The sequence below is a fragment of the Humulus lupulus genome, chromosome 7 (genome assembly GCF_963169125.1).
Source record: "Humulus lupulus chromosome 7, drHumLupu1.1, whole genome shotgun sequence".
Lineage (NCBI taxonomy): Eukaryota > Viridiplantae > Streptophyta > Magnoliopsida > Rosales > Cannabaceae > Humulus > Humulus lupulus.
Window position 1 is genome coordinate 74,462,004 of NC_084799.1, and position 22,714 is coordinate 74,484,717.

The following is a 22,714-nucleotide window of genomic DNA, read 5'->3' on the forward strand; positions in this document are numbered from 1 at the left end:
CTATAATTTTTCTTTAATTAATTAATTAAAAAATAAATAAATAAAAAGTTTTGAATTTGGGCCCAATTGACATTTAAATTCAAAACAAAGAGATTGGGCCCAAGTTCATTTGTGGGAGACCAAAGCTTTTATCTTTTTGTTTATTATTTTAATTAATTTAAATTTAAATAAGCCCATTAAGTTATTGATTCACTGGGTAAGTGAAAACCTAGACAGTCTAACATTTATTGGTCACTCTATCTCTTCTAGATATTTATCTCATGTGTTGAAAATCAACCCACACTAGTTTTAGGTTGATCAAAGACTTGGTGAGGAAGCCTGTGTTGCTGATCTAGTCCAATCTCTTGATAATACTCTGCTACAGAAGGAATCAAGGGTTAGAGAGATTGAAGGAAGGAGTTGTTCAAATTACGCTGCATAATGTAAGTTTTTACTTTACTCTGTATTTATATCAATTTCATATGAACATGTTCTAAAAATTTACATATTTGTTTGATAATATATAAATTGTCATGCAATAAAAATTTCCTTCAGCGGCCACTGTATAAAAACAAGGCAACTCTTCTTTCTATATAATTGGCACTAAAAACTTCATAACCAGGTCTCTCCACTCTATTATATTTTGTATGTGTTTCCATTTTCATGATTTTGCTTGCTGAGAGAAACGACTGCTTGTAGAAGACTGCCACGCCACTTTGTTCTACATCAAACTTGTTAATCGACACATGGATTGACTGGAGCTGAAGGAACACTCTTCTCCAATCTAGTGTTATTTTCAATCCAAAAGAAATAAGCGTCCATACTTTAGGAGCACATTATCAATAAAAATATATGCGGAAAAAAGTGAAACATGGTTATTCAACCCCTGTTATTATGATCCCCTTTCACTATTCTCTAATTTTCTTGGTAGTAAAAAAGCCCACTAAACCTTTTGTTAAAATTCTTTTATATTGCTTTAGAAAGAATGGACAATGAGAAAGATAGCCAAAAGTACAAGTCAACATTAAACGATACTTCAATATTGAAAGAATAGTTATGGAAGCTCTGAAACACAAACTTGAATACATATTTGATAATACCGGTATATGGAACTGTTGCATTAAATTAACAACACAGGTCACTAGTTGAATTTACAAAATGAAAAAAGAAAAAGTTGCAAGTTTTGTCAGGATAACAAAATTTGTACCCTCCTGAAATTATTGTACATGCTCAAACTCATTGACCCTTGAGTTTTAACTTATTAAACTGGTACTCAGCTGAATTTTTGTGATCATTCAAAATCACGAGCAAGAAAAATAAGAAGCTGCAAAATGGGTTCATCTCCTAAAATCAGAAAATATCAGAGCTGATTGTCATTTCCTGAAACAGAAGTAAAGAATATGTTCTCAACTCTCCACAAATGAACTTTCAATATACACGTGTTATGCAATGCAATATACAAAGAGAAAGCATTTGGGTCAATATTTTCTTACTTGCTAGGACCCGACCTCGTTTCTGTTAGCAGAGTCAGGAACTTTGCTGCCATTTACGTCTGATGCTTGAACATTACTCTGCACCAAAGCAGGCTGTTTGAATCCCACATTTGTGGCTTGACACTGGATTCACAAGAGAAAAGAGAGTGAGTTGTATTTCCAAATGCAAATGATCAAAGTAGAGAAAAGAGCACATAGACATGGCAATGAATTCTAGAACATAACCAAACCCAATATGTCTACTTTAACTTTGTGGAATGATTCCCACTTCCAACTCTTCTTTGTTCCAAGAGCAGAAAACAAGTATATGGTGAAACAAAATAAGGTTTCTCCGAGAGAACATTTCAATGCTCATCAAGGAACATTGAAGCCTAAGGATTACTTTTTCATATACAAAACCATTTAGTCATTTTACAAATCCAAGCACTATCATATCTTAGTAAGCATTCTTCCAACCATGTCTACTTATCTAGCCAATGATTCAGCAACCTTCATTACATTTCTATAATCATGTATTTACAATCTCTCTTACTACCCTTTTGGATGAAAGTTGAAATCCGATACTCTTATTGACAAAAATACTAAAACAGTCAAGACCATTTAAAACAAAAAAAAAATTAAAAACTAAAGACCTTATCGTCTGGAAACAGGCTAATATGTTGATAGAGATGATTATATATTCCAGACAAAAAACAGTGAAAATAAGTAATCCTGTTTTACATTTTTCTTTTTTTCTTTTTTCAACTCAGATCAGAATTATACTGAGAGAAGAAAATTAGTTAAAGAAATATAACAAAGGGACCGAGAGCTTGGCTTTCTTCTCTAAGAAAATACTATGCCACACCTTATGCACAGACCTGAGTAGATGTCTGATTCATGGAGCTACTGGCACTGATGTTCTGCACCACTTGAGTGCTCATGTTCTGCACTGGATCCTTAGCGGTATATGAGCGAGCTGACTCCATATTTTCGACAGACCCGTTGACCCCACAGGCATTTAATCCCACAGAAGACTTCATAAAGGGCCCTCCCATCATGGAAACTAAGGGTGCACGTTGCATTGGCATGGAAAGTCCTTGACCAGGCATCCCAAACACCTGAAGGTTAGGACCTGTCATCCCATGCATGCCAGCAGAGTGCCCAGGAATAGGTGGGCCAGGATAATGTGCTGCGTGCATAGGGGGAACTTGAATCATAGGATAACCAGATGATGCTCCATTGATGTCGGGCATACCCATCCCAAAACCCATGCCCATACCCATTCCCATTCCAATACCCATTGGTGAGAAATGCGCCATATGGGGTGCGTGCATATGTTGCATACCCGGCGGTAACATCATTGGTGGCATACACAAACCTGCCCCCATCGACATAATCTGCATAAAATTCAGAAATAGTACCATAATATAAATCAGCAGCAGATTCAGGAGTTAATATGCAAATATGAATCAGTTAGAGGTAGGGAAAAGGAGGGGGGCAGGTGAGGAGGTAGTCTACCTGTACTTGAAGTTGAAGTGTCTTTAAATACTCAATAGCTTCATCAAGCATTGAAGCTTTGTCCACCTGATTATGCCATTGTTGAATAAGAACATCAGCCAAATCATATTGAGCAAATATATATGTAAGAATCAAATAGTAGCCTAAATTTAAGAAAGTGAGGTTTCTCAAGTTCCATGATTATTAGGATTATATCCACTGATTGTGTAACCATATTTTTAGAGAGAAGTTGAATTTTGAATTCAGGACAAATACAATAGAGTTTTAAGTTTTCAGTCAGAGATCATAAAAACTTTAATTGGCTACACACATACACTACCATAAGGCCAAACCACAGCCTCTATATCTATATCTTTTAATCAATTAGAAAGTATACATAATTTAGAAATTCCAAGAAATAAGGACACAGTTCCAACCTTATTGCAATTTGGTATGAGTTCTTGTAAGGCCCGCATCTTCTCGTTGATTCTATCCCTTCGACGCTGTTTAATAAGGCCAAAAGAAAGTAGAAGCCTAAGATGTTAAAATTCAAAGAGAACTCAAATAAGAACTGTAAAGGGAACTAAAAACTTCTGTGTAACCAAAAATATTATCACTGAACTCCATACCCTTTCAGATAAATTATGCACTTCTGCCGCCCTGCTTCTCTTGGACCCCGAACCTCGAGGATGAGCAGTCTTTTTAACACCCACTGATTCTTCGTCAACATCCTGAACATGATGAGATCTTCTTGGTTTATGGAGTAAAGGAAAAGAATGGAGGGAAGACTAGAAATTACTGAAAAGGATGTGTAAAAACCAGTATTTCGACTTACTTCACTATGGCATTCAGAATCCTCGATGTCACGGAATTTCCTCTTCAAAGCATGTGTTGGATCATCTGAAGCTCTCTCCATACTATTTCCTGAGCAAACAGAAGAAGAAGCAACTACAGGCTCTGTATTCTTTTCACCATCCGGAGGAGCACGAGTTGCACTTTCACAGGGAATTTGATTAAAGTTTAAATCATTCTTAGAGGCATCTTCTGGGCAAACAGCCATCGTATCTTTAGCAGCACATGGCTCCTCAAGAGGCCTAGCCTCCGAAGGTTTCAAGTCAATACCAGAAGCCTTTATCTGGCAATGTGTACTTGCTTCCTTCCTTAAACTACTAGTTGAATCCATTAGTGCGGGCTTAGGAGGACTGTTACTATTTGCAGCAGAACTTTTATCCTTATTTGGCAAACTCTCCATGTTTGATACATTAGAGTCTGCTGTTGTACTGGTGTTCTGATGATTAGTCTTTACAAGAGCAGCAGGTCGGGAGAAATGAGAGAAATTAATTACAATGGAGCTATTAGTAGGTGGTATAGGATCTTTCTTCTGCATTTTTTGGCTAGGAATACTACCAGGAGATGGAATGCGAGCTGAATCACCACAAACACTGTGGCGGGCAGCACTACTTGTGTTGTCAGCAATTGCATCCACTCCCCTTGATCTAAAAGATGGAAAGGATGCTTGGCATTCCTGGGATGATGATGATGGATACAAAGTAGTACCAGTTCTAGGTCTTAAAACATTAGCACCAACTACTGAAGGAACCTTAGACCCGTGCCTTTGATCTAAACTGCTACCATAACCTACAGAATTGCCATTTGAGTCCCTATATAGCAGGTTACAACTACTTTTATCATTTGATACAAAATTGTTACTCTTGGTAATGTCATTAACAGTTACACCAGATAACTCCGGCAATAAATCAGAACAATATTCATGTTGCAAAGATCCATCAATTGGATAATTCAACCAGGGCATCACGTCATCATCGTGACTCAAACCCACTTCATTGGATGATACCGACATTGGAATTTCATTAAGTACAGTGTCCACAGTTCCAAATTTTCCTGTCTTAGAAGTTGTGCCATTTCCTACATCTTTGTCTCGAGATTTTTGGGTATAAGATGGTAAATAGTGAGAAGGTAAGCTGTTATAAGTTGGGTCCTTTCTAGTTCTACTGGACTGACCTTGTGTTGCAATCTGACCATTCTCCCATATTAGCTCACAAACATCATTAGCGGGTCTGCATCAAATCCAACCAGGAATAGAAAAGAACAAAACAAAACAAAACCCATATATGTTTAAATGGGAAAGCATAATATAATTCATTGAGATGAATGAAAAAAATTGAGAAATAGAGAATAAAAGAGCTTACGGAAAATCCTGATTTGTATCAACCCTCCTTCTAGCTAAGCGATATAGCTCGGATAAAGGCATGGTGAAAGCGTTGGAAAAATCACTTCTTGCTAACTCAGAAATGCCTCCAAAGATCAAAGCACTTGTTCATTATCGTTAGCTTCCAAAAAAAGTACTCTCGACTCTGATTGAATAGTTCAAAGAACCGGAATAAAGAAAGAAACTCATAGAGATATGAAAGCCAGGCCAAAACCCCGCTATGAGACAATCTCAGTTGTACTTTATATGGGAAAAAAAATGGTGTTTCTTTTACAGTTAAAATTTACAGAATAAAATCTTTCTTTAAATACTATAAAGTCCTTATCAGTAAGTTAAAATAGAAAAAGAAGATTAGTAAAATAAGTAAAGTGCTAGTCAAACCAATTCTTTATGGCAACCAAAGATCCCAAAATCTTCCAAATTAAGCTCCTTCGGCTTTAAAAACTCATTCTTTTCCACTTTTCTAATCATTAAATAAAAAGGCTAGAAAACCCAGATTATACTTTCTTCATTAATCAATAATTTCAACCAAACACCCTTTAAAAATTTACGGGAAAAACCATGTAATCCAAAGAAAACAGCCAGAATCCTCAAGACCCAATAATCTGCTTGGAATTTTCTGTAAAACTCATTTAAGCTTTGAGACAATAGACACTAAGTTTTGGGAAAATCAAGTTCCACCTGCAATAAACATGTGAAAGTTTTAAAAAAAAAAAATTGATACAACTTTACCAAAAGTGCAATCTAAGAGTCAGTGACTGAGCACGAGGAAAGAGAACCAGTAGGAGAGAAAATCTGGACACTTTATCAGAGAGAGAGAGGCCAAGTGGACGTAGAAGACGGCGAAATCCCAGCCAGAGTTGCAGGCTGCAGAGCTAAGAGAGTGTGTGAAAGATATCATAGAAAGAAAGTTTACAAAGACTCCACCCTCTTTTTCTTCTTCATGCCTTGTCTTAACCGCAGTTAAAAAAAAATTAAAAAGTTTGCTCAATAATTTTAGATTTCTCTTTTTCTAGAAATTTTAGACTAGTCACTACACTACATTTTTACTTTTAATTTTTATTTTCGACAATGACACTTTTTTATTTTAATTTAGTAAAAGATTCATAAGTTATGGGATAATAAATTAAAGGGCTTAATTTTTTTTAATTAGTTTTTCAACTTATTTTATTAATTCATTCTTCTTCTTTTTTTTTTCAATTTAGGGTGGTTATTTTTGTTGATGCTTAAATAACCTTTTTTTTAGGGAGAGCTTAAATAATTTTTCAATATTAGAAAACTGTTAGGATATACTAAGAGGCACATAATACCATGTGACATGTTATTATACTTTTGTTATAATTTAATATTAAATCTCGCATATTTTAATTTGAAATATAATATATAGAGCGCAATACTAAATGTTATCCCCATTTCCTGCATGGGCTCGGGGCCTTCGTCCAGGCCCACCGTCATGGGCCAGGTCAGCACGCGGGCCCGGCCCGAGGCCTCTTTGTATGGAGAGTGCCCGAAGGGAAGGGTATGGACCGGGGGTTCATGTCTGGGCCCATTGGAGGGGTCCGGAATGTCCCTCCGGGTCCGTCCTCCGGGACGATAGTCCGGGCTGTGTACAGATCGTTCGAACCACCGCGGCCTACGCGTCCCGATCCCGGACCCCTGACACGGTCCGGGCCTATGGTAAACGAAGCAGGACGAAGGTAAATGGACCCGGATCACCTCGCCCCCGGTTGAAGGGGCCAGGCGTCCAGGACCCTGACACCGCCTCGCTCCACGTGGGCGTTGTCCCCCACTTTTCACCTGCAGAAAAGGCCACCTCGGGATTGCACGCCGATGTGTCAGGACTGCGCAGTCAAGTACTTTGACTGGCCTTGTCTCCTGAATCGGCCTCGTGACTCGAAGTGATCAGACCAAAAGCGCCGTTTTGTCGGGCGAGACGTAGCTCTAAGGTCAACCTGTTGGGCCTTCGCTGGTTTGGACTTCATGTATTTTGTATCTTTTGTATTGGGACTCTACTAGAAAGGCCACCCGTATCCATTCCTCCGATGTGCCTGGGTTGAACCGGGTACAAATCCGGTGTTCCCATACGCCTATAAATATAAGCTACAGAACACTGGAAGAGGGGTCTCCTTTCACCAAGAAAAAAGGCAGGAACCCTGTCAAAATATAGAGAGAAAACTCCATTGTAAAAGGCTCTTCAAGCTCTAATAATATAGACTCGTGGACTAAGGCTAGTTAACGCCCCAACCACGTAAAAACCCCACGTTAATCTTCTGCTTTCATTATAATTATCAGTAAATATTAGTTATTAATAGAGTTGCTGAAAATCTCGGTTAACAGTTTGGTGCTTTCATTGAGAGCTGAAGGAAGCTAGTGCTAACGTCAGACCTTTACTACGATGGTGAACACACGACACACCACCTTCGACCCTACCAATCCAGAGCAGGGCAACGGAGACCCGCTGCCTTCCCAGCATGTTCCTCAGGACCTGCCCGAGGACATGCCTCCTCAAATATCTCACCAAGACGAGTCGCAGGACTATTAGGGTGGGACAGAATACGAAGTGGAAAATGAGGAGGAGTATTATGAGAAGGAAAATGAGGGGGAATACCACGACGAAGCTGCAGATCCCAGGACCCCCCGCGACGATCAGCGGGACTTGGAGGTGACCAGACTAAGGCAGCAAGTCCTAGATCAGGAGGCCAGGATCGCTGAGGGCAGAGGCGCATCGCCGGATGCAAGAGTCTCTCCAAGCCCTGCAGGCGCTCATGGCCGCGCAGGGTCCAGCAGCCGACCCCACAGCTGGCCCACTTCTAGAAACGCGGCAACCCGCTCCCCTAGAGCAAGCCGGGGTCCCCAGAGGTGCCAGCCCGATCCATCCCCCAGAGCCTTTCTCCGAACCGACTCTAGGAGGCCCGGGCAAAGAGCGACGGAAGACCCGGGAGAAGACCACTCCCGTCGCAAAATTCGGGGCCCGTTCCCAGCCGCTACCTAGGAAAGAAAAGGTGCGCCCCGTCCCAGGACGAGGCCACCCGATCGATCCGCAGGGGATGCGACCGCGGAATGCACAGCCCCGACACGACCCAGGGCGAGACGGGCGGGAAAGGTCTTTGTACCCAAGCGCTTCGGTTAACAAGAACCGTCGGGAGCGGCCTCGCCGCGAGGAACGTCACGCCCTCAGTTTAGGGGACGACACTTCTCGGATAGATTTGCGCGACGGACTAAACGCCCGGAAGGTGCGAGCCCGCAAGGAAAAGATCCTCCCCCGAGACGGCGACCTCAGGAACGACATCAACGACAGGAGGAACGAGAGAATCCCCGTGGAGGATGGCACAGCCAGGCAGCTCATGGAGTAGATGGCCGCATTGAAAAAATTCACGGATCGCCTGGTCCGCAAGCAAGAAGGCGCAGACACCGACTCGGACGAAGAGGATAAAGAGCCCTGCGCAAGGCACATCCTGGATGCCGTACTCCCCAAGGGGTTCAAGATGCCAAGTCTCACTGCCTATACTGGAAACACCGACCCCAGGGACCATCTGTCCCGGTACAACCGACTCATGACAGTGGCCTATGTCAGTGACGACGGCAAGTGCCTCTGCTTCTCGATCACTTTGGGCGGTCCCGCAGAAGAGTGGTGGAAGAGGCTTAAACCGGGGTCCATCCAATCCTGGTCCGGGCTGCAGTCAGCGTTTTGAAAGCAGTTCATGGCCGCCATGAGGATGGATATGCAAATAAGCGCTCTTGCCAATATTAAGCAACTCCCTGCGGAGACATTGAGAGCCTACATCCAGCGCTTTACTAAAGAGGCCTCCAAGACGAAAGTCGACGACGGACAGCGCCTGGTGGCACTGCAATCTGGGATCCGGGCCGGGTCCCCCCTTTGGGATGACATGCAGCGCAGCAAGGCCACCACCTTGGAAGAATTCATCAGGAGGGCCCAAGGATTCATCAACTGGGAGGAAGCCCAGATCCAGGCCTTTGGGTGGCCCCCGGCTCCTCATCCCGTCTCTCAGACGATTTCGGGATATACGGGACAGTTCCCGGCACAGTCCTACGCCACGCCCCCCATTTCCCCGGGACCGGCCGCACGCCCGGAATCAGTTACACCCCTACGGTATACGGCCCTGCCACCTCGGGGTACGCCCCGGCCCAGTAAACCCACTTCTCCGGTTATGGCGTCGCGCCTGCGGGACACAGCATGGCCCCCGTCGTGGCCTAGCAGTCACAAACGGGAGTGACTGAGGCAAGCGTGAATCCCTCCCGGGGGAAGCGGTCAGGCAAAGGCCAGAACCGGCCCGAGCCGGCCAAGAAGGGGAAGAGGGGCTACGAGCCCCAATATTCAAAATACACTAACTTGGTGGACACCAGGGAAAACATCTATCTGGCGACAGAGAGGGCGGTCCACTATCGGAAACCTAGCCCCATGTATAAGGGGGGAAGAAATCCGAGAGACACCAGCAAAAGGTGCGCCTATCACAAGGGCGTGGGCCACACTACCGATGAGTGTCGGCAGCTCAAAGACGAGATTGAAAATCTCATCAAGCTGGGGCACCTCCACCAGTGGGTAAGGATGCCCGTGGGACTCTCGGGCGTGTCAGCAAGCCCCGGGCAATCCACGGCCCCGGGAACAACTTGGGCATACCCCCCCCCCCGGGAGGGTATGCGCAGGGGCCTCACACGCAGGCCCCTCAGGGGGCCCTCGCCGCACAAGTTCCCGGCCCCGGAATGCCCTATCCCTCCGGGGCAGCACCCCCTCGGGTTGACGGGCATGTGGCAACCATCTCGGGCGGACCTCACCTGGGAGGGCCTTCAAGGAATGACCAAAAGCGCTATCTGAGCGAGCTGGACCACGACCAGGAAGTTTGCGCCCTTGTCCAGGCTCTGGCTCAGCACCCTAAATTGATGAACCTCCCCATCACCTTCACGGAGGACGACACCCGCAACGTCCATTTTCCGAACCATGACCCGCTGGTGATAGATGCCCAAATCGCCATCAAATTGGTGTCCCGCGTGTTGGTGGATGACGGAAGCTCCGTCAACTTGTTGTTCAGACCCGCCTTCACCGCCATTGGCCTAACGGAAGCGGATCTGGCGTCCTGCCCGACCCAAATCTACGGCTTCAACGGAGATGCGCTTCTCCCCATGGGAAAGATACAGTTGCTGGTCACGCTGGGGGTGAATTACAGCACTCGTTCAAGTTCTGCACCTTTGTTATGGTGGATTGCCCCACTGCCTACAACGTCATCTTGGGCCGGCCCTCGCTGGTCGAGTTTGGGGTCATCACCTCCATCCGCCATCTTTGCATGAAGTTCCCATGCGACAACGGAGGGGTAGGGACTGTCCGGGGAGACCAAAAGAGCGCCCGGAAGTGTTACCATGTCTCTGCCCGGCCCATATACATGGTCCGGGAGGAGCCCGTCGAACCAGCCCCCCTCCCTCCTGCTGAGCGAGTGGTCCAGGAAGAGGATGATCTGGACCCGCGTATAGGGGACGATCGCGTCCTGGAACCAATGGACGAAATAGAAGAGGTGTGCATCAGCGAAACCGATCCGACCAAGATTATCCAAGTAGGAAAGAGCCTGCCGGCAGACATTCAGGCCGCCATCATCGCCCAAGTCCAGGGAAACTAGGACCTTCTGGCCTGGTCCCACTCTGACATGACCGGGATCGACCGCAATATCATCTGCCACGCGTTAAGTATTGACCCAAACGCGATCCCGGTCCGCCAGAAGCGCAAGCCTTTGGGAACGGAGAGGGCCGAGGCCCTTAAGCTGGAGGTGGAGAAGTTGTCTTCCATCAACTTCATACGCGAGGTTGTGTATCCCATGTGGCTGGCCAATCTCGTCTTGGTGTCGAAACCGAACGGGACCTGGCGAACATGCATTGACTTCACGGACCTCAACAAAGCATGTCCGAAGGACTGTTTCCCGCTCCCTCGAATCGACCAAATGGTGGATGCCACGTCTGGATACGAAATCTTGAGCTTCATGGATGCTTACTCCAGCTACAATCAGATCTCTATGCACGTGGCAGATCAAGAGCATACCAGTTTCCAGACCGACAAGGGCATCTATTGCTACATAGTCATGCCTTTCGGACTCAAGAATGCTGGAGCAATGTACCAAAGGCTCGTCAATCGGATGTTTCGGACCCAGCTAGGGCGAAACATGGAGGTATACATCGATGATATGCTGGTCAAGTCTAAGACGTCCCGGAACCATTCGGACGACTTGGCGGAGGCTTTCGCAGTTATCCAGAAGTATGGGATGAAGCTGAACCCTAAGAAGTGCACTTTCGGCGTGGCTTCCGGGAAATTCCTGGGCTTCATAGTGAGCTTCCGGGGAATAGAAGCCAATCCGGACAAGATCAAGGCACTGATCGACATGGCCTCTCCCCGAAAGCACAAGGACGTGCAAAGCCTGACGGGGCGAGTGGCCGCCCTAAGCCGTTTCGTTTCTAAAGCCACGGATAAGTGCGTCCCTTTCTTCAACGTCCTTCGTGGGAGCCAGCGTTTCGAATGGTCGCCCGAGTGCGAAGAGGCCTTCCGAAAGCTGAAAGAACACCTGGCCAAAGCCCCTATCCTGGCGAAACCGGTAGAAGGAGAGCCACTGTATCTTTACCTGGCCGTGACCGAGCACGCGATCAACACCGCGTTGGTGCGAGAGGAAGAAAGGACACAACTCCCGGTATACTATGTGAGCAAGCAGTTACTAGACGCCGAGTCTCGGTACCCATTGATCGAAATGCTGACTTTTTGCCTGTTGATGGCGTCCCGGAAGCTTCGACCTTACTTCCAGGCTCACGCCATAAAGGTCTTAACCAACCATCCCCTGTGATAGGTGATGCAGAAACCCGAGTCATCGGGAAGACTCCTGAAGTGGGCAATGGAGCTGAGCCAGTTCGATATATCTTACGTGCCCCGGGTGTCCGTCAAGGGACAGGCCCTGGCCGACTTCATCGTCGAATGTTCCGGGGTTTCCCTGGAAGAAAATATTCCCGAAGCCCCCGCAGCGCCCGTGTGGAAAATCTTCGTGGATGGAGACTCAAACGAGCATGGGGCTGGGGCCGGGATCATCTTGGTGTCACCGCAGGGGCACCAGCTACAAAATGCCCTCTGTTTCCAGTTCAAAGCATCGAACAATGAGGCAGAGCATGAAGCTGTCCTAGCCGGTTTGCGCCTGGCCCGGGAGGTAGGGGCAGCGAACCTGGAAATTTACAGCGATTCCCAGCTAGTCGTCAGACAAATCTCAGGGGAGTATCAGACCAAGGGAGAGAGAATGGCGGCATACGTGACTCAAACGAGGGAAATGCTCCAAACGTTTGCAGCGCATTCCATCCGCCAGATCCCCCGGGAGCAAAATGTCTTCGCGGATACACTAGCAAAGCTGGCGACTGACGCAGAGGCCGAGCTGGCCGGACTGGTCCCCGTCAACCATCTCCCCGTCCTGAGCATCAGGGCCGCTGCCGTTCACGCCATTGACCACTCCACTTCCTGGATGGGACCGCTGATCCGCTATCTGTCTGCCAGGGAAGTTCCAACTGACCGGGCCGCTGCCAGGAAACTCCAATATCAGGTCCACCGCTACGTCATGATGGATGGAAAGCTCTATCGCGTGGGTTTGTCCATGCCTTACCTGAGGTGTGTGTCCGGGACCGAGCTGGGCGCCATCATGCATGAGGTGCATGAAGGTTTTTACAGAAATCACACGGCCGGGCCCAGTCTGTCCAAGAAGATCCTGCGCCAAGGATACTTCTGGCCCACCATGAAGAAAGACTGTATCGACTATGTCCGCAAGTACGAACAATGCCAGAGGTACGCGAAGATCCCACGGGCCCCCCCGACAGAGATAACCTTGATGAATAGTCCCTGGCCCTTCGCAGTGTGGGGGATCGATCTTGTTGGATCCCTCCCGACCGGGAAGGGAAGGGTTAAGTATGCCATTGTGGCTGTGGACTATTACACAAAATGGGTTGAGGCAGAGCCCATGAACACAATCACTTCCAAAAAGGCCTTAGATTTCGTCATCAACAACATAGTGTGTCGATATGGCCTCCCCTACAAAATCGTGTCCGACAATGGGAAGCAGTTCGACAACGCCCACTTCACGGATTTTTGCGAAAGGCACAGTATAGTGAAGAGCTTCTCCGCGGTTGCCAGACCTCAGGCAAACGGGCAGGCAGAAGCCGTGAACAAAATCCTAAAAGGGACACTGAAGAAAAAGCTCCAGGCCTGTAAGAGCAAATGGCCCGAGGAACTCCCCCGCGTACTATGGGCCTACCGGATGACCGAGAGGACGCCAATAGGACACACCCCCTACTCTATGGTCTATGGATGTGAAGCTGTCATCCCAATCGAAACGACCGTCCCGTCCCACCAACGCGACACATATGATCCCACCCAGAACCACGCCTTACTCCAGGAATCGCTGGATCTCATCGAAGAAATCCGGGAAGAGTCGCAAGTGCAGCTGAAGATGTACCAGGGCAAGATCGCGCGGCATTTCAACTCCAGAGTCAAGAGTCGTAAGTTTGGGATCGGCGATTTAGTCCTACGAGGAGTCTTCCCTGCTACTCAAGATCCGGGAGTGGGGGTTCTGGGCCCAAATTGGGAGGGGCCGTATGAGATCCAGCACGAGGTGTGCCCCGGAACGTACCGCTTAAAGAGGCTCGATGGCTCGGAGGTCCCGCGAGCCTGGAATGCGGAGCATCTCCGTAAATACTATTAATAGTCAGGGAGTCTTTCCCAGTTTAATATTTTCGTTGTAAACAATGTACGCCTCAAGGCGAATTTCTTTCAAACAATGGAAATGACGTGTGCAAAACGTCATAAAGGGTTATTGTCAAAACTGTGCTAATCTTTCTCAAGTGACCCCAGACCTGTCTCCGCTCACTTGCGGGGGGTATCATCCCAGGTACAAGCAAACACCTGGCAGGGCGCAAGCTTAGGCTAGTCCCGGCTCGGACCACAGTCTGGGAGACGCAAACCCCAAGGGCAGGTCCAGCCCCGGACGAACGATGTCCAGGGGTATAAAAGAGGGCCGACCTAAAGGCGGTCCCACCCCGGACGAACGAGGTCCGGGGGAATAAGAACGAAGGACCGTGCCAAGGCCGGTCCAGCCCCGGACGAACGATGTCCGGGGGTATAAAATAAAGAGGACCGACCTAAAGGCAATCCCACCCCGGACGAACGATGTCCGGGGGTATAAAAACGAAGGACCGTGCCAAGGCCGGTCCAGCCCCGGACGAACAATGTCCGGGGGTATAAAAATGAAGGACTGTGCCAAGGCTGGTCCTGCCCCGAACGAACGATGTCCGGGGGTATAAAATAAAGAGGACCGACCTAAAGGTGGTCCCACCTCGGACGAACGATGTTCGGGGGTATAAAAACGAAGGACCGTGCCAAGGCCGGTCCAGCCCCAAACGAACGATGTTCGGGGGTATAAAATAAAGAGGACCGACCTAAAGGCGGTCCCACCCCGGACGAACTAGTCCCGGCCCAGACCACAGTCCGGGAGACGCAAACCCCAAGGGCAAGTCCAGCCTCGGACGAACGATGTCCGGGGGTATAAAAGAGGACTGACCTAAAGGCGGTCCCACCCCGGACGAACGATGTCCGGGGGAATAAAAACGAAGGACCGTGCCAAGGCCGGTCCAGCCCCGGACGAACGATGTCCGGGGGTATAAAAACGAAGGACCGTGCCAAGGCCGGTCCTGCCCCGGACGAACGATGTCCGGGGGTATAAAAACGAAGGACCGTGCCAAGGCCGGTCCTGCCCCGGACGAACGATGTCCGGGGGTATAAAATAAAGAGGACCAACCTAAAGGTGGTCCCACCCCGGATGAACGATGTCCGGGGGTATAAAAACGAAGGACCGTGCCAAGGTCGGTCCAGCCCCGGACGAACGATGTCCGGGGGTATAAAATAAAGAGGACCGACCTAAAGGCGGTCCCACCCCGGACGAATGATGTTCGGGGGTATAAAAACGAAGGACCGTGCCAAGGCCGGTCCTGCCCCCGACGAACGATGTCCGGGGGTATAAAATAAAGATGACCGACCTAAAGGCGGTCCCACCCCGGACGAACTAGTCTCGGCCCGGACCACAGTCCGGGAGACGCAAACCCCAAGGGCAGGTCCAGCCTCGGACGAACGATGTCTGGGGGTATAAAAGAGGACCGACCTAAAGGCGATCCCACCCCGGACGAACGATGTCCGGGGGAATAAAAACGAAGGACCGTGCCAAGGCCGGTCCAGCCCTGGACGAACGATGTCCGGGGGTATAAAATAAAGAGGACCGACCTAAAGGCGGTCCCACCCCGGACGAATGATGTCCGGGGGTATAAAATAGAGAGGACCGACCTAAAGGCGGTCCCACCCCGAACGAACGATGTCTGGGGGTATAAAAACGAAGGACCGTGCCAAGGCCGGTCCTGCCCTGGACGAACGATGGCCGGGGGTATAAAATAAAGAGGACCGACCTAAAGGCGGTCCCACGCCAGACGAACAATGTCCGGGGGTATAAAAACGAAGGACCGTGCCAAGGCCGGTCCAGCCCCGGACGAACGATGTCCGGGGGAATAAAAACGAAGGACCGTGCCAAGGCCGGTCCAGCCCTGGACGAATGATGTCGGGGGGTATAAAATAAAGAGGACCGACCTAAAGGCGGTCCCACCCCGGACGAATGATGTCCGGGGGTATAAAATAAAGAGGACCGGCCTAAAGGCGGTCCCACCCCGAACGAACGATGTCCGGGGGTATAAAAACGAAGGACCGTGCCAAGGCCGGTCCTGCCCTGGACGAACGATGGCCGGGGGTATAAAATAAAGAGGACCGACCTAAAGGCGGTCCCACGCCAGACGAACAATGTCCGGGGGTATAAAAACGAAGGACCGTGCCAAGGCCGGTCCAGCCCCGGACGAACGATGTCCGGGGGTATAAAAACGAAGGACCGTGCCAAGGCCGGTCCTGCCCCGGACGAACGATGTCCGGGGGTATAAAATAAAGAGGACTGACCTAAAGGCGGTCCCACCCCGGGCGAACGATGTCCGGGGGTATAAAAACGAAGGACCGTGCCAAGGTCGGTCCAACCCCGGACGAACGATGTCCGGAGGTATAAAAGAGGACCGACCTAAAGGCGGTCTCACCCCGGACGAACGATGTCCGGGGGTATAAAAGAGGACCGACCTAAAGGCGGTCCCACCCCAGACGAACGATGTCCGGGGGTACAAAAGAGGATCGTGCCCAAGGCAGGTCCAGCCCCGGACGAACGATGTCCGGGGGTATAAAAGAGGACCGTGCCCAAGGCAGGTCCAGCCCCGGACGGACGATGTCCGGGGTTATAAAAGCGTCCGGTTTATCCCGGGGAAAAGCCAGGGCATAAAACTGATAAAAGGAGAACAGAACTCCAGGTTAAACCAAGCCCCGAGGGCCCTGGATAGGGTGCCAGGATTAGAAACTTGGAAAGTTAAGTCGTTGGGTCTAGTCCAGGTCGTTGGAATCGAAACTAAACCCTTGCAATCAGTTAATCGCGACAACAAAATGAAATTCCTCCTTGGAACAACGAAAGGAAACCGTCATAAAAACCAGAGAAGGTAGCAGTGTTTTAAATTTAATTACAAGCCGAAAACACAAATAAAAACTACAAGGCCGAGGTCCGGGCCTACAACGCATCCGCCCGGAGGTCTGCATCCTCCCTCTCCTTAGCCTCGTACTCGGCCCGCTTTGACTCAGGATCGGGGAAGACAAGGAGATTCATACTCTTATCCTTGCACCAGGCCATGTAGATGGCCTCATCAAAGGTGACATCTAGTAGGCCCTCGGCCTCCTCCTTTTCTTGACGGGTCGTTTCGTGCGCTGCCTTCTCCTGGAGCAGAGAATCGCCCAGCTCACAGATTCGGGTTTTCAAGGCCTGGATCTCCTCCTTATCCAGGGCGGACTGAGTCGCGGCCGTCTCCAAGAGCGTCGCCCACTCATCGACCTCCTTTGTCTTCCGAGACAACTCCTCTTCCAACCCAGCCTTGGCTCGGCCGAGCTCCTCGCGCTCTGCCTTCACACGGGCCAACTCTGCCTGGACGCGGGCCGTCTCCCGGCCAAGAGCCTCCTTGGTAGCCTCCCTCTGATTCACGGCCGCCTTCAACTCCAGCTTGGCCGTCTCCATCTTTATGGCGAGCTCGGCCACCAGATCGGCACTCCGTTGGGACAGCAAATCAACCTGGAGCAAAGAAAAGTAAGAAAATAAAACTATCATCAAGTAAGGGAAGGAGTGTAAGAGAAGTGAAATTTACCGCGGTGGCCTGGTGGCGGAGAGCCTGAGAGACGAACAGTACGTCCGGGTTGGCTATCGTGGCATACCTCTTGAGCTGAAGGTTGGACATGGTGCTCCCGACCTGGTCCAGCAGGTCAGCCGCCAGTGGGGACGTGTCCTGGCCAAGTTTAGGGTGGAAGCCCGCTTCGGCGACTAGCCGATCCACGATTGGCTGGGGAGCGCTGAACTCGGCAGGACGATCCGAGAACTCAACCTGGCAACGGATCGTCAGGGCCTTGTAAGTGTCATCCCTCCAGCACCGGCCATTTTCCCAAGTCCGGTTGATCATCCGGGACTGCTCATCCCGCAAGGCTGACTCCCCCTCCTCCAGAAGAGTCGAGCGTAGGGGAAGAACTGGCGGTGGGGGGATTTCCTTCGCGGTCAGCCGTCTCTCCCCATGTGACTCTTCAGTCGAGCCGGCCCGCATCATCCGGGGCCTCTTCCCGGCGTTGCCTTCTCCGGCATCAGCATCCGGGCCCCTCTTCCCGGAGTCCCGGCTGACAGCCGCACCCGCCTCCAAATCAATCACGGGGGGCGGGTTGGAGGCGAAGTTTACAGCAGGCTCCACGCCCTGGAAGGGGACCACGGCCAGAGCTCCTTCACCTGGACGGAGTTCCGTCCTGGATAGTTCCCCGGTAAGGTGGGTCTCCGGGCTTGTCGCATCGTTTCTCTTCCTAGCCGCCTTCTTTGCCGCCCTGTCCTTGATGAGCCGCCTCATTTCGCTGGCCGGGTTTGACATGTCGGAGTCCTCTGCAAAAGTACAGAAAAAGGAGTTAGAACGGTAAACCAAACAGATGAAAACACAAATCAAAGTTAGAAATGGCCCGGGACGAACCCTCATCTAGGCCCCGGGCGAGACTCAATTCCCTTAAAGCAAATGAATGGACCCAATCCCCTATGTCGTCCGGGTTCAAGAAGCCCCCGTACTGGAGGAACCCGGGTAAGAACATGAGGACCTCTGAGCCTACGGGGACGGGAACTGAAGGCCTCATCTCCCCATCGGCCCCAAATGCGGGGCCCGGGGGTACTAGCCTGTCCCTAGCTAAGTCCCCGATTCGAGGAGCATAAGTTAAGATTAAAGGGGAGTTACCTCGCCCCGATACGCTAGCCCCGGGAGTCCCGACGTTTGGTTGGGCATCTTTGAAGAGCTCCTCCAGCTCTTCTGAGGTGGCCACTTCCGCTGGGGGCTGGTTCTTCTTACGATGGGCCGCGTCGGCCCGCGCCGCCCTTACCACAGTGGCAATGTGGTCGAGGGCCAATTGCTCCCGGACGTCGGCGTTCTTCTCGCAGGGGATGCCCTGAAGATTCGGGATAACAATGGTCTGGGTGGCCGCGAGCATCCCAACCAGCCGGAGGTTATCGTCCGTGACGTAGCCCCCTACGTCCAGATCCTCCGCGGTCAACTTAGCATAAAACCTCCTCCTTTCCAGGATGAACTCGGTAAGGGGGGTTTGAGCGAAGGGTCCTGCCACCCGGAAGACATGATAAGAGACGAGTAGAAAAGATGAATAAAAGAGAGAGGTCCAGGGAAATACTTACCCACTCGCTGGAAGTCCAGCAACAGTGTGGGGTTCTTGTCCACGAGGAACCCGGACGTCATGAACCAATAATGCCTGACGTCCGGGGGGTGCCTCCAAGAGCTGGTAGGAGCGGGATAGTTGCTCCGCGGCTTCAGCCTGTAAAAGTCGTCCAGGGTCTTGTCCTTGACGTTAACCTGCGGCTCCAGCTTGTAGAAGTACAAGACTTCCGCACGGGTGGGCTCCGCGATCTCCTTCGCGGCGCAAAACACCTTCCACCCAGCGAGTAGACGGTACGCTTGTGGCAAAAGCTGGAACGGTGCGATTCCCACGTACGTCAAGAACCGCACGAAATAGTCATGAAGTGGGAGCGTCGCTCCCGCGCTGATATGGCCTGCACTCCAGGCCCCGAATCCTTCCACGGACGTATGCGCCCACTCCTCGAGCTTGGCCAGGCGGTTGTGAAAGAGGCCCGGAGTTAATTCGATGCCCAGCCGCCGCTCTAGGAGCAGCATCATCCGGTATTTCTGGAACGAGTTGGCCGTCACGTCCATTTCCCACCTGTTGCCCTTAGGCGTCTGGGATCCGGGAACGGTGATCGAGGCCCTATTGACCTCTTCTTCAGAATGGAGCGTAACGCCCGTTGCCATAACTGACGATCTGGGAACAAAGAAAGAAAGACCAAGCAGTCAGCACCTAAACCCAAGAAAGTCGGTCAAGGTACGGGGAGTCTCCTAAGGACTGCTTGGAGTCCCGTCGGATCAGGTCCGGGACTCCGGAGATCCCCGAGACCCTGATCGGGAGAGGAAACTACTAAGGCCCGCCCCTTGTCCGGGAGGCATCCGGATACGGAGCAACCCGAACCAGGCAGCCTTCCTAGCAATTTCTAAGCACAGAGCCTAAACACACGCATCAAAAGAATACCACAGGTTCATAAAGTTGTCAAGAGAGTTAAAAAGACTTACTGTGTGGTGTCGATCGTAGAAGAGGATGGCTGTCTGACTGTAAGGACGGCAGAACCTTGTTCTTAAAATGGTGCAGCCGATGTAGTAGTTCGTCGGCAGGGCAAACCCGAGATACGTCTTCAGGTGGAAGGGCGGAAATTGGGGTTCTGGGGAACAGGCGGCGGCGCAGAGTGAGCAGGTGGCGATGTATGTCGTCGGCGATGTCGGACATGCAAGGCTCGAGTAGTGTTTATCGTTCTTAAGCTGGTTAGAAGAGGTAAAAGTGCCAAATGTGGTTTTCGTGGGGTATTTATACTAGCCCCAAGTTCTGGCCCACGATCCAACGGACATGTGTCTCTTCATCAGACGGTCAGGAGTCGCGCAGGGACATTTGTAAGTCCTTTCAGGTTGGATCCTCGCCGTCTCAGATCTGACGGCCCAGGCGTGGCGGATGCCAAGGGTCGCCCCATCCTACGGTCCACCTCGTTCCAAGGATATTAATGATGCCCCCCCCCCCCCCCGTGCGGATGGGACGCCTTGAGACGTGCGCTGACACCCTAGTCTAGGCCTAGCGACCCTTGGGAGGCCTAGGCGACCTTTCAAGACTCGTGCAGCATACACCTGACGACATGCATATCCTTGCCCCAAAGCGGGACAAAGGAAACGTCCCCGGATCGTGGTAAACGATTCGGGCTAAGCATCCAACCAATGCCACGGCCTTCGGCCCGAACCCACGAATTCGAGCAAGAACTGGGGAGGCAACCAAGCGAGCGTCGTGGGGACGATGCAACCCTCCTCTTGTCAAACCCAGGCGAAGGCTTGGGGGGTAAATGTTATCCCCATTTCCTGCATGGGCTCGGGGCCTTCGTCCAGGCCCACCGTCATGGGCCAGGTCAGCACGCGGGCCCGGCCTGAGGCCTCTTTGTATGGAGAGTGCCCGAAGGGAAGGGTATGGACCGGGGGTTCATGTCCAGGCCCATTGGAGGGGTCTGGAATGTCCCTCCGGGTCCGTCCTCCGGGACGATAGTCCGGGCTGTGTACAGATCGTTCGAACCACCGCGGCTTACGCGTCCCGATCCCGGACCCCTGACACGGTCCGGGCCTATGGTAAACGAAGTGGGACGAAGGTAAATGGACCCAGATCACCTCGCCCCCGGTTGAAGGGGCCAGGCGTCCAGAACCCTGACGCCGCCTCGCTCCACGTGGGCGTTGTCCCCCACTTTTCACCTGCAGAAAAGGCCACCTCGGGATTGCACGCCGATGTGTCAGGACTGCGCAGCCAAGTACTCTGACTGGTCTTGTCTCCTGAATCGGCCTCGTGACTCGAAGTGATCAGACCAAAAGCGTCGTTTTGTCGGGCGAGACGTAGCTCTAAGGTCAACCTGTTGGACCTTAGCTGGTTTGGACTTCATGTATTTTGTATCTTTTGTATTGGGCCTCCACTAGAAAGGTCACCCGTATCCATTCCTCCGATGGGCCTGGGTTGGACCCGGTACAACCCCGGTGTTCCCATACGCCTATAAATATAAGCTACAGAACACTGGAAGAGGGGTCTCCTTTCACCAAGAAAAAAGGCAGGAACCCTGTCAAAATATAGAGAGAAAACTCCATTGTAAAAGGTTCTTCAAGCTCTAATAATATAGACTCGTGGACTAAGGCTAGTTAACGCCCCAACCACGTAAAAACCCCGCGTTAATCTTCTGCTTTCATTATAATTATCAGTAAATATTAGTTATTAATAGAGTTGCCGAAAATCTCGATTAACACTAAATTATACTAATCTACATAAAATGGTGTTAAGCAACATGTGCTATATCAATGCTACATAGGTGATTTAGTGTACAATAAATTACATTAATGCCCTTCATTTTTTGAATATTGGAAAAGTGGAAGAGGATAATTGTCCATTCCTTTTTACTGGCTACACGATTTGATGGCAAACTGCAAATAGTAGTAGTTGTGAGTTATTTAATTATTTTGTTCTTGTATAGTGAGTGGTTGTCGAGTGTAGTGCTTGTAAGCTTTGATGTCAAGAGGTGTGATGACTAGATGCCTCGTACTAGGGATGTTCATCAAATTCACACTATTTTGGTTGTAACTAATTCAATTCACAATGAGTACGGATTTTATTTTTTGGATCTAATCTAATCTACACTATAATTCAAAATCAATCCAATCTAATTCACATTGGAGTAATTATTATTTTTTAAATAATAAATTACTTATAAATTTTTTATAGTTTATAACTAAAAGTCTCTTTTTTTTTTCATCAACAAACTTAATAAATCAACTCAAATATTGAAATAAAATTCATTTCAAATTTGAATCAACAAACTTAAACTCCATAAGTATATAACAATTTTAATAATGCATAAACAACAAGCTCTCTAACAATGCATGATAAATTTATTTTTGATTTAAAATGTATTTTTAAACTATTAATGTTGTTTTTATAATATTTAATACATTAATCTTTTATATATTTATTTAAATACTAGGTTGGTCACATGCCAATAGCATGTGTTAAGTTGGAAAATTTCTCAATAATAATCATCAGTTATTCTCATTAGGATACTAAAGTTGTATTTCGTTAAAACACATGATACCAAATGGATATATTATGTATTTTTATTTAATATTATAAGAGTAAAAATTGAATAGTGTATATGATATATAATTTTAAATTCAAATTTAAATTCTTTTGTATTTATTTTTTATTAAAAGAAAATATAGAGTGTCATATAAGTAATAAAACAAAATAATAAACATTTCAAAG

General features: G+C 49.2%; 1 protein-coding gene across 3 annotated transcripts; it reads right to left on the reverse strand.

The window, feature by feature from the left end:
* Positions 1-1,033: 1,033 nt before the first annotated feature.
* LOC133788297 (transcription factor PIF3) lies at positions 1,034-6,146 on the reverse strand. Of its 3 annotated transcripts, XM_062225727.1 has the most exons (9): positions 5,958-6,144; positions 5,159-5,859; positions 3,784-5,026; positions 3,578-3,679; positions 3,386-3,451; positions 2,970-3,035; positions 2,330-2,848; positions 1,473-1,595; positions 1,034-1,359 (listed from the first exon to the last, which is right to left on the reverse strand). In XM_062225727.1, the coding sequence occupies exons 2-8, from the start codon at positions 5,218-5,220 to the stop codon at positions 1,476-1,478; spliced, it is 2,178 nt and encodes a 725-aa protein (XP_062081711.1). In that variant the 5' UTR covers positions 5,221-5,859; positions 5,958-6,144; the 3' UTR covers positions 1,034-1,359; positions 1,473-1,475. The 3 variants fall into 3 exon arrangements, with proteins under 3 accessions (XP_062081711.1, XP_062081710.1, XP_062081712.1); XM_062225726.1 differs by having other exon boundaries at positions 5,159-6,144; XM_062225728.1 differs by lacking the exon at positions 1,034-1,359 and having other exon boundaries at positions 1,467-1,595; positions 2,317-2,848; positions 5,159-6,146.
* Between the last annotated feature and the right edge of the window lie 16,568 nt (positions 6,147-22,714).